Source organism: Schistocerca nitens, chromosome 4 (genome assembly GCF_023898315.1).
Source record: "Schistocerca nitens isolate TAMUIC-IGC-003100 chromosome 4, iqSchNite1.1, whole genome shotgun sequence".
Taxonomy (NCBI): domain Eukaryota; kingdom Metazoa; phylum Arthropoda; class Insecta; order Orthoptera; family Acrididae; genus Schistocerca; species Schistocerca nitens.
The window spans coordinates 600,147,510-600,160,347 of record NC_064617.1 but is presented as its reverse complement, the minus strand read 5'-3'; the positions used below and the strand labels follow the sequence as shown (position 1 = coordinate 600,160,347).

The following is a 12,838-nucleotide window of genomic DNA, read 5'->3' as shown; positions in this document are numbered from 1 at the left end:
GTTTGTGCAACCGAGGCGGATTTTTCATAATTATTTCGATACTTACGATTGCTGACGCGCTGCAATGCTGGAAGTTCTTACAATGTATAAGCACTGTAGATCTGTACAATAACGTGGACAGCGTCGTTGCTGACAGTGCAGTAAAATGTATGCAAATTTTGAGATAAAGTGATAAACGTAACGTAACTTGTACCAAAGGTCTACTGATATTTGGTTAACTCCTAGTACGAATGATAATTTTTGTGAAGTAGTGAGGATAGCGAGTGCTTCATTCCTCGTCCGGCCTGACTGTTTCAGCAAACGAGGGGTCAGTGGGACATCATGTTCCTCATCTCTGCCGGCGTGGGCCTGGTCACGTTCCTGCTGTACTTGGTGCTGGCCACCGACAAGGAGCAGCCCTGGAACAGGCCTGAAGAACAAGGTCGGTACCGACGTGCACGGATTTGTACTTCTCATTTCCAAAAATACGCACCATTCTACTTGCTCTGCAGTACTCTTCCAAAGGTGGTGATAAAAACTTAAATCATCAGTGTTCACAAGAACTTTCAGAATCCAAACTGCAGCTGATCCAACGCAAAGAACGTAGTTTTTATGTCACTACCGACACCCCATAGAAAGAACCTCTTCATGGACCAACGTTCACTAATAGAGTACTACAATGTTTATCCTTCAACTAAGATAAGATGTTATGTTTAGCAAAATGTGAATACACGCTCCCTTACGTTACTCAGTTGTCAAAGACACTGTGGCTTGTGTTACGATGTGTTGTGGTTGATACGTGGTCTGTTTTCAAGTCTTCGCCATGTGTCCATAGCTTTTGTTTGTATGAATGTGCTCATTCGTGTATTTCAACAGTTGTTCATGCCTCGATTATCTAATAACCACGTTTCGCCTTTTTGTACCACTCTTTCATTTAGCCTTTGGACCATATGGAGTTTTATAACAGAAAAATATTCCACAGTAGCGAAACGTCGGCCACTTTTAGAAAGAGCCGCGCTCAGTAATTAATCAGATTTAATTCTAATGGAGTTACACACCGTGACAATGAAACACTGACATAAAACAATTTGGTCGACGCATAGTTCTGTCGAGCACAGGTTTTTGACGAGACGTTTATACATGGGGCGATGAAAAAGTTTCCATTTGAGAGCGTCGCTGGAGCGTATATGCAATGTAGTGGATTCCAAGACCGCTAAAAACAGGAAATGGCTGAAATTATGACGATATATTACTAACAAGGGAACCTCCCCATCGCACCCCCCTCAGATTTAGTTATAAGTTGGCACAGTGGATAGGCCTTGAAAAACTAAACACAGATCAATCGAGAAAACAGGAAGAAGTTGTGTGGAACTATGAAAAAAATTAATAAAATATACAAACTGAGTAGTCCATGCGAACATCAGCAACATCAAGGAGAAAGTGAGCTCAGGAGCGTCGTGGTCCCGTGGTTAGCGTGAGTAGCTGCGGAACAAGAGGTCTTTGGTTCAAGTCCTACCACGACTGAAAATTTTACTTTCTTTATTTTTGCAAAGTTATGATCTGTCCGTTCGTTCATTGAGGTCTCTGTTCCCTGTAATAAGTTTAGTGTCTGTGTTTTGTGACCGCACCGCAAAACCGTGCGATTAGTAGATTAAAGGACGTGCCTCCCCAATGGGAAACGAAAACATTTGACCGCAAGGTCATAGGTCAACCGATTCCTCCACAGGAAAACACGTCTGATATATTCTATACGACACTGGTGACGGCATGTGCGTCACATGACAGGAATATGTTGTCGGCCCACCTAACTTATACACTTAGCGAATGGGTAAAAAGATTCTTCTACCTTTCCCGATTTAGGTTTTCTTGTGGATGTGATAATCACTCCCAAAAAAGTGATGAAAACAAGAGTTTGTCACATAAACTGAAAATAAAAAGTTAAACTTTTCACTCAAGGGAAGACTTGAACCTAGGACCTCTCGCTCCGTAGCTGATCTCGCTAACCACGGGACCACGACGCTCTTTGACTCCCACTCTCTTTGATGTTGCTTTTTTTTTCATAGTTCCACACAACTTCTTCCTGTTTTCTCGATTTGTCTGTGTTCAGTTTTTCAAGGCCTATCCACTGTGCCAACTTATAACTAAATCTGAGGGGGGTGCGATGGGGTGGTTCCCTTGTAAGATGTTAAGTTTTCTTGATACAGAGGTCTCTAAGTTACCCTACACGTACTCGTAAAATCCGTTGTGAGGTTAACCGTAGCTTATAAAGCGACGTAGCAAGGAGAAATATGCCATTAAGTTTCTCCGTTATCATCAGAAGTTCTACGTTGTTACGGAACTGAAGCATACGCAAAAAATTTTGTGCACTTAAATTTCAGTCTCAGGTGTAAAATTGGTTTTACTTTACTTCAATTTCGCATAAGTAAACTATCAAAATTTTGCTGTCTATACAGTTCTTTTCATATAAGTGACATGCCCTGCTTTGGGGGGGGGGGGGGGGGAATAAGGGTACCAGCGGAAAAATGCTCCTATCCGTGTCCAGAAAAGGCGAATATACTCCTGTTTATCAGAAGACTCACCGAAAAGAGGTACCAGTTGCCCCATTCTACCTTCCTCAGCACCTTTAAAAATTTTCGCAAAAATTTTGGCATGCGAAGATATTCGCACTATTTTATGCTGAGAGAGAAGGAGACAGTGGCATTGGGAAAGAGACAGAGAAGTCACAGATACTGGAAGATAGTAGACAGTGGTTGAGGTATAGAAAGGGAGTAGCAGCAATACCAGCCTGAGAGAAAGAAAAGGACGCAGTGGCAGCGGAACGTAGTTGACAGGACAGAACAATACTAGGAAAAGAGTGAACGAAACAGTGCCAGTGGGAAGGAGAAAGTAGAAGTGGATGAAAGCCAGTGACAGGGAGAGGATCTATGCCGTTGGCAACGATTAAGAGAGTGCCAGTGAGAAGAAACAGCGGCAGTGGGAAGAAGTAAATGAGATACTAATAGTAAGAGAGAGTCAGAGGGAGAGAGTGACAGCGAGAGGAGACAGTACTGGTAGGACAGAGCGAAGAAGACTCTCACTGGGAGGAGGGGACGGTGACAATTACGGTGCGTTTACACGTGAGCGCCTCGCAGCTGGTCGCCGTGCGGCTGTGGCTTGTCCCACCTGGAGGCAGAGGCACCCAACGTGACCACAAGTGTGAATGGAATCACTCGCATGCAGATGCTGAGCAAGAGGCATGCAACCTACACACGTGCCTCTACTTGCGTGTGGAACAAGCACAGTCGCACCGCGTTAGGAGCAAGGCGCAATGGCGTAAATGGATCCTTGGAAAGACAGCAAGAGATAACAACAATGAGTGTTAGTGGCGTGCTGCTTGGCACAGTCACACCGATTAAATATTAAGGCGTAATGTTTCGAAGCGATATGAAATGGAACGAGCACGTAAGAATGGACGACTTCGGTTTATTGGGAGAATTTTAGGAAAGCGTAGATCTATAAAGGAGATCAGTTATTAGAAGACTTGTTCGACCCATTCTTGAGTATCGCTCGAATGTTTGGGATTCCCTCCATTTCGGATTGTAGGAAGATATAAAAATAATTCAGAGACATACTGCCAGATTTCTTAAGGAAGATGTGATAAGTGCGCGAGTGTTACGTAGATGTTTCATGAAATCAAGTGAAAATCCCTGAAGGAAACACTACGATCTTTTCGCGAAACGCTATTGAGAAAATTTATAGAACAGAGATTTGCAACTGACTACAGAACGATTCTACTGCCCCGAGCGTATATTTCGTATAAAAACCCGCAACACGGAAGAAATTACGGTTCTTGCGGAGGTATAAAGACATTAGTTTTCCCCTGTCTCTGTTTGGTAGTGGAAAAGGATACCAATGGCCTGTTGTCGTATACGGTACCTCCGCTATGCTCCATACGGTGGCTTGTGGAGTACATAATGCGTGGAAAAAATTGTGTCATGAAATTTTAACCCTGGATGGCTCATGCCAATAGGAACCAAAATTACCAATGTTGCATAGGTCGACAACGCTCAGTTTTTAAACTACGGAAACTTGGCACCACGCGCTTCGACTGGCCGCGGGTTTACCCTGTCGCGGGATGCTCTGGACAACGCATAACCGCAATTGCTTTGCCTGCCGCAGATCGCGATGTATCCAAGGCGGCCTGCATGCTCGGTGGTAGCGCGCCAGCCTTCCCCTCTGGTGGCCTGGGGGAGGGGGGGGGGGCATCCGCCGGGGTCACGACACATCCAATTTAGTTTCATGATAAGACGTACCGAGAACAAACCCGTCAACTGCTGTTAGTTCGCATAAAGTCTTTTGCAAATTGTGTCGGCCCTGAAAAAGCCCTTTTTTGTAGCCAGGACATTGTTTACTTCAAGCAGGTGCTCGAACTGGAGGCCTTCTAACGCGACACAAGCTTGGTAACGTCGAACGGTGTTTTGCCGAACTCTTTCAAAGAATTCTGGAATTGCCCTGATGCGATTGGCGGCCTGTTGTATGAGATCCATTAATTCCTCTTCGTTTCTAGGTGGTTCGCGTCGGGGTGGGTGAACTAGAACCTTGAAGAATCTCTACGGGAAAAAATCCAATGGCGTGAAGTCTGGTGATAGCGGGGGCCATGTCCTACAAGCACCTCTGCCAATTACCTGGCCGTCGTAGAGTTCATTTAAATATCAAGGCACAGCACAACTGTTATGTGCAAGCGCCCCATCATGCTCCATCCACATGCATAGCCGTATGACCAGAGGAACATCTTCCAGCAGGCAGGGTAGAGTAATTCGCCCCGGTAAGTCGAGCAGGTTGACGGACCGGCCCAGTCAGATGGTCACCCACAATGCCTGCGAAATGTTAAGCGCAATTCGTTCTTCGTGTCCGTGGACGTACGTGACGAGGTTTTCCCCTTTCCCAGTAATGAACGTTTCGAGTGTTGTAAGGGCAATTCCGATGGAAGGTGCACTCATCGGTAAACAACACCATAGGGGAGAAGTCGGGATCTCGTGCAACACGTCGCAGAATCGCCGTCAAAAAATGGTTCAAATGGCTCTGAGCACTATGGGACTTAACTTCTGAGGTCATCAGTCCCCTATAACTTAGAACTACTTAAACCTAACTAACCTAAGGACTTCACACATATCCACGCCCGAGGCAGGATTCGAACCTGCGACCGTAGCGGTCGCGCGGTTCCAGACTGTAGCGCCTAGAACCGCTCGGCCACCCCGGCCGGCTAATCACCGTCAGAACCCTAGCCTGTGTTCATAGTCCGACACAGGATTCAGGTGTTGGACAAGGTGGAAACTAAGTTTATGCTGGCCGTCGTCCCTCAAAACCTCCCAGACTAACCAACGAGTGAGCCCCATGTCGTGTCCAGCGGCTCGAGTACTTGTCGTAGGTGTTTGCTGGAAGCGCTAGAGAACAGCCTCTTCAAATGCAGCATACTGTTGTGTTCGAGGTCTTCCAGCATCACCATGATATCCCGCTAACCTGCCCGTTTTGCTAAGTCGCTGGTGAGTTGCTGTTAACATTTGCGGGTGTTGGCGGCGTCTTGCTGGTTCCCCATACAACCGTCGAGCTTCATGCGCATTACCGTCGGATTGTCCAAAAACATAAACTATACCTCGTTAACTTTTCGTAACTGGGATGCACAGTCATGTAAAATTTTTTGAACGACATCATGTTTAGGCCAGTGGCTGCTAAACGTTTTATTTCTACTATTGCAATTTCGGCCTTAGGCCATTTTCAAGTGCAGATGTTTTGGCTTTAAACCATTTCAGCGTGTATAAAGTTGACATGGCTTAAAGCCAAAACATCTGCACTTGATAATGGCCTAAGGCCGAAATTGCAATAGTGGAAATAAAAAGTTTAACAGTCACTAGCGTAAACATGATGTCTTCCATATCTCGTTGTTCTTCAAACGAATACTGTGCCGCCATGCTTACTACATGACTAAATCGCAGGTGTGTGTGTACTCCGAAGCGAAGTGAATCTTACGTGAGGTAGAGACAAACAGCAAGATCTATTTGACACGTGTGGCTATCACGTTGGGGCAGTGAAGGGGCGAGGGACGTTTGTATGTGTGAACCGTCAACTGATGAATGGTAACGGGGCAATCCCACGGCCAATCGGAGCGCTTTGCACCAAGTTTCCGTAGTTTAAAAATGGTGCGTTGTCGACCTACACAACATTAGTAATTTTGGTTTCTACTGGCATCAGCTATCCAGGGTTAAAAACTCGTGACACAATATTTCTCCATCCTGTATATAGATACAGATGGTGAAATGTGATAAGACCGCTGTTATTCCGTATATACGTAAGTGCTGCCACAGGCAGTATCATTATCACATGTGATTGTACTCACGACCATGACACTATGGTTTTGATCAGTATTAGTCGTTCTACATTCACTTTACTTCCTCGTTATAATTAAAGTGAAGCTACTCACGAAGGTGTAGTTTGGGCAGCGAAAGTAGGTAGACATGCTAAAGCATTAATATGAAACTGATTTACGCTGAAAAAAAGTTAGTTGCAGTTTTGGCGACAGATGTACATCTATTGATCTACAGCACCTCGCTGACGTCTCCAGTACTCATATTGTACAAATTGTGTAAGCGGCGGTTAATATCAACATTATGCCTTTCTCATTTGTTTGTCCTATTCTGGCCACGTCCCGTTCCTAAAGCAGTACATATGCTGTTGCTTAATAAGATATGACAGCAGATCAGATTTTAACAATTTCAAAAGTTTTGACATTTGCAGTAGGTAACTTGGCTAATACAATCAGACATATCTGGAATGTTTACACATACAAGGAACTAAGACTGTAGTTTCATTTATATCATGAAAAAAATGCTTAACTGTACCATTCTACTCGTTGTTTCTTTCTTAGAATGAAGACTATTGTGGGTCAATGCAGATAATCAGATAACGAACTTAGATTTGTCCCAGTTGACTTATAGATTCTGATTATCAGCTGTAGCAGATCACTTACCGCCTTTTGAAACTAGATCCTGGAAACCTTTCACCGTTGTCTTTCATCTCAGGAAATATGCGCTTGAGAAACAGTATATAACGTTACTTGTGACAGCGAAAACAGAACGCACCCTATCACATACATACATAGCCTGTGTTCCTTTCCTACAAGCAAATTCAGTCTTCCATTCACATTTCGATCCCGCCAGCAACATCGTTGGGTGTGTCACTTGTAGAAGAGAGAAATGGGTTTGTAAGTGAGAAACTCGTAGAGTAATTTCAACCGAAGTAGGTGCACACATGGCTTACTAACTGAGAAAATAAATTATTTCGTTGTGAGATACCCTAGATCCGTTACGAATGGGCCAGGGGATGTGAAGAGCGTGAGGTAAAGTGTAAGATTTTAAATAGTTCGATGAACATGTTACTATGTGGGAAACGTTTCTGTTAAGATAAGACAATCCAAGAACGCAGAGGGGTGAGTGTTAGGTAACATCATTCTCCTTCGCCGTGAGCAGTTTAAATTAAACCTGCTGGCTGGAAAAAGATAGTGTGTACGTAAGATACCTCTAGGTTACCTAGAAGTTTGAAGCGAGTATGTAGAAGTAAAGCTAGTGTCGAATTTATAGTTTTTGGGGTGAACAAGGTCATTGTTTGCAATCCCCTTGACATATGAGCACAAGTTCAGTCGAACAGAAGGAAGTGTCCAGAGTTGGATTTGAGATCAACATGCTTCTGCCACAGGAAACTCCTTGTTGTTGCTGAACTGAGGGTTCATTCTAGAATTTATACAATCTAGATTCTGGATGAGAAACAAAAAAGTTGTTACTAAACGAATTTTAATTAATATTTTAAAGTTTGTAACAGATGTTATTCCATTGTTTGCATACTGTACTTGCAGTCCTCTCTTGAAACATATAGACCTAAGTAACTTCGATTTTTCCCCATAAATAGATTTAGTTACTTTTGCTGCAAAAAGGACTCAGGGATATATACATAACCTGTGGTGCCATGTAATCAGTTAGCATTTTTAATATCAATAAATGCTTCGGCTTAAAGACAGAGAGAGAGAGAGAGAGAGAGAGAGAGAAACAGAAGGAGAGCTTAACGTTCGTTTTGTCTGTAACGTTACTGATTATACTGGTTATTAAAATGCTTGCCTAACAAATTTTAAAAATTTCTTTTGTCTTCCTTAATACGTTCATATATTTTAATTTTTACTAACATTTTTGCTACAATTGTTTAGAAAATAAGTGTCCATAAAGGCTACTTTGCGTTGCATAAAGTAGTATTGTAGAAACAATTGCAGTTTTATAATTTATAGTTTTCAGTCATAGCTTGAGACAGAGTTAGAAAATCAAATTTTGAATTTCTGACGCGTAATCAATGTTCACCGGTAATGTCGTATATATCAAGTACTGCAAGGTACAAATCAAAATAATAACTTCGTATTTATTTTGCTTACAGCGTGTCATATTCCAGAGACCCCAGAATCCTATAAGAAGTTCGACGAGGGCCACGTCAACGATGCGTTTGAGAAAGAACACTCGGTGTACATCTGAAATGCAGCTGCTAGCTGTGTTGGACGTTTTGCTTAAATTAAGTCTAATATTTATTTACATTTTGTAACGATTATTTGTTACTTGTTACCTTGTAAATATCGTGTACATAGCTGTCACATAAAGACTGCAACGCTATGCAGGTTAAAGATGTTATGCTATTTGAATACATTGCTTTTCTCTGGAGTATGAGTCATTCCATAGTCCTAGAGATGCCCTTGGAAGACAGAAACATTTCAACAGAATTCACAGAATGAAACATTAGAACCACCTTCAGCAGTTGTTGATGCATATTTGGAATATCTGAAGCATAATCTTACTTTCAAGAACTGTATTAGAACTACCTTATAGGATGTTACATATATCTTTATACTGATTAAACAGTAGTAGAAGTAAAAGTCTTTGCAAAACTGTGCTGTGAAGTGTGGTCACTCAGCTAAATAGGTCCAGTTCATCAGTAGAACTTAACTAGCTTATATGCACAATCAGCCCTAATCTGAAAATGAAATTTATATATTTTCTATTACACACACACACACACACACACACACACACACACAGTATCCAAGGCGTTAGGGGCACAAATGCAGATGTTTTTATTGATGACTGAGGACGGTGTACTGAACAACACTACATCCGTATCTTCTTCTTTTACTAACTAATAATCACAGCTATGACGAGTAGTATGTTTTGGGTTATTACCTCCAACAACGTGTGGCACAAACAAGGCATTAACGTTTTCGTCCCCTGGGCAGCAGATCAGGCAGTGAAGTGTGCACGCAAAAGCGATGGTCTATACTGACAGACATAGTCCATTTTGCAGCACAGTTACGCCATGCAGAAAACACGAGGTACTGACGTGTATGCAGGAATACTGTTAGATCCAGAGAAAAAACAATTAACACAGTGATATGGGTATACATTAAGGTACCAATGATCTACACATGAAACACACTGAATATATGAAAGTTGGTATTTGGTGCGTGGTCCAGCCTGGAGATGCCACAGCTCGCTTGAAAGGTATAAAATGGTATGCACACCTGGAAAGGATGGATGACAGCTTATGGCCAAAGAAAGTGTGACAGTGAACTCCAGCAGAGAGAAGAATGCGTGAAAAACCCGAGAGGAGCTGGAGAGGTCCATGACTCGGTGGATGCCAGAGGACTATAAGGAGATTGGCGTGATCGCATGAAGTTAAAACTTGGAGTGAGAAGGGGTGCCATCCGAAGAATATTCACAAGATAATACGATACAGAGTGCCTCTTTTGTCTTCATCACCCCAAATGAATTTTGTGCCGAAGCAAATTATAAATGTGTCAAAATTATGCCTCAATATCAGGGGGCCGTGAACCAGCACGCTTGCCTGTCTTGTAAGTATATTCATTACGAAGATATGAAAAGTAGCACGTCTGTTTTGAACAGATTCTGTATTTTTATACTATAATTCACTTCCTCTCCTCTAGACCTGTCAGAAACGTATCACAGTGTACCACCGTAAACGAACTGTATATTCACGAATCTATAATCTTTGATGTGGTTGGGTTGATTTATGACATTTCGAATGACATTAGAGGCCTAGGGACAGAAGTTATAGTAGGGGGGGTGTGACATCTGAAGAATAATCCTGAAATACTAAGAGCAGCTTCAACTAAACTTGAAAGACACCAATTGAGCTGGATATGCCTTCTGGCAGCCACAATGATCTGCATCGATTGGATCTCAGATGTGGTAAGCAAAACCGTCGCGCGGCAGAGTAAAGGGTTGACAAACGTGGCTCTGACAAATGAGTCCGAGATTTTGGTTCTTTCAGAAATCATTAATAATCTCAATAACAGTTGCATCATCTCTCTGATGAAGTAAAATATCAGTCCAGTACGACCGATTTATAAAAAAGTCTCTGTGACAAACACATAACGCGAATTTTCAGACAAAATAAAATCATGAGAAAATAATATACATACCAAAAACAATTAATCTTGATAGATAATGAACAATATAAACTAATAACTGATTCACTTGACAGTGGCTGCGGGAATAAGGAAGACAGTAATAATCATCATCTTACACATGACTGATTAGAAGTCTGCATGCAGACTGAAGCAATGAGTGAAACTTTGCACCAAGATCAGCATTCGAACATGAATCTCCCGCTCACTAGGCAAGAGAGCTAACCACTACGCCACCCTGGCACAGTGGCTTTGCACATCTCCGTTGACTATCCTACCACGTCTCCCTTCTCAGTCTCCATTCCAATTCATGCCTGAGCCCACTTGGCATTCCACCTAAACTCGAAGAGAATTGCAGACGCTCTCCAGCTTTATTGGAATAGCACCTCAGCATCGAAAGAAACGGGGAGTCATGCCTGAAACCCAGGTATATTCGGTTTAATTGAATGAAACTATGTGCTTCCAGAGACCTTTTCAGTTTTCAAACATCTATGAGGTATATATGCAGACTGAAGCGACGAATGAATGGGAGATGTCACTGTGCCAGAGTGGCTTGTTGATTAGCGCATCTGCCCGCCTTGGTACAAATTTTCATTCGTCCCTTCACTCTGGATATACACACCAAGGTACCTGACACTTGAGAGGGTCGCTGGAACCATATAGTTTCATTTGACAAAAAGAAACAATCGCGGTGTCCCCACAGTGATTGCTCCGACCTTGTCACAAGACATACGACGTCACTAGCACACAGACTGAGCCGTTACTGCACCCTGGAAGCCTAATCTAGAACAAAAAGATTCCGCAATCTAACTATTCAAAATTAGCACCTATCAAACAACTGATAACTCTTGTTCCCAATAGCCTGTGCTGCAGATTCTCAACGAGATTTGAGCTGCAGGATGGGGTAGCAAGAAGGGCTCCCGACAGATTGGTCACTGAATACTGCATGTCATGGTACAGCTGTCTAACCAAAGCCCCTCATTATTTGCGGAGCTGAATCTAAATCCCTATCCCAGAGCTGATTCCTCTCTGCTTTCCCTGAAGTTGACATAAAATTATGTTTCGCCAATGACCAGTTGCAATTAAATTCTGGCAAAGAAAATGTTCGTAACTAAACTACTAAACATTTCTTCTAGGAAAAAAAATTGTCAGCCAGCCAATGACTCGCGTTTTTACAAGCACAATTACATTCTGGCCAAAGAAAATGTTCGTAACTAAACTAATAAACATTCCTCCTATGAAAAAGTTTGTCAGACACCCACAGACTCGGGTTTTTTAAGCATTTTTCCTAAAACTTAAATTAAGAGTCCCACTGTCCGTAGATGTAGTAATTTCAGCTAATCCGCAGTTCTCCCTCGTCAGAAACTGGCTTCCTGTCTTCCACTCTCTGATAATTTTAGAGCAATCAATAGAGCTCCTTCCCGCGTTTTTTCCGTTACGAGAGGCCTTTCTATAGACCACAGATCAGAATAGCTTTGGCTTTGTAAAAAGGGTTTTTTTTATACAGTCCAGACTGACGCGTTTCATCATCTCCAAAACCAGTGAAAAAATTGTACAGAGCTGCACTAAGATAGACTAGTGTGACAACGATAACAATTTTTTTAATTAAAAATGTCTTTCAGACTACCATGGAGGAAAGATTAGGTAAGTTGCGAATCAGTTCTTTGCCGAAACAACATTTTGACTTGGACACTTCACTCACTGAACTAAGGATTAATCATACTAACTTGCGGAGCAAATTGCGCGTAAAACTGAAAATAAACGTATTGACCATGATTCATGCGCTCTAAAGAAGTAACTATGTATCAAGAAAATTAACAGAAAATTAACCTACTTCGAGTGAGACATGAGTTCTCACATGGACAAGTGATTTTTTCACCCGTTTGCAAACTCTAGGGACTGACCTATGAGAGGATACGGAACAAAAGAGATTTAGCGAACTTATTTCCGGAAAGGCAAGATTGCCATGTCAGGGACCATCTATACAATCATACTTTGTTACAGAGACTACACCATGCAGCCACAGTTACAGTATGCATGGTTTCCTCCTAGAGGGTGGTACTGTTGTTCATACGTCATGCCCTAGCGCCCTCTCCTGCCATAGCAATTGGTAATGTTGTGTCCGATTCACTTGTCGTGCTGACTCACTTCATAGTGGATGTGATACAGCGTTGTACGGAATGGTTCCGTAATCTAATCGAGAGCATGCCGACATGGTGCTTACTTACGGAAAGACAAATGGCAACGAGCGGCAGACAGCAAGGTTTTATCAGGAGACCTACAGCAACCACAGTATTCAATGTCTGCAACAGCGTTTCGCCGTTTGTCATAGACAGGGTCGTTTCAGGAAGCAGGAAATCATGAAGGACG

At 42.5% G+C, this 12,838-nt stretch overlaps 1 protein-coding gene across 1 annotated transcript in view; it reads left to right on the top strand.

Annotated features, from left to right (window-relative positions):
• LOC126252460 (putative inorganic phosphate cotransporter) overlaps window positions 1-8,525 on the top strand; it is an 89,713-nt gene extending 81,188 nt beyond the window's left edge. The window contains exons 9-10 of the mRNA XM_049953356.1: window positions 298-421; window positions 8,431-8,525. Of these exons, the coding sequence (XP_049809313.1) occupies window positions 298-421; window positions 8,431-8,525 (219 nt within the window). The remainder of the gene's footprint in view (window positions 1-297; window positions 422-8,430) is intronic.
• Window positions 8,526-12,838: the final 4,313 nt, after the last annotated feature.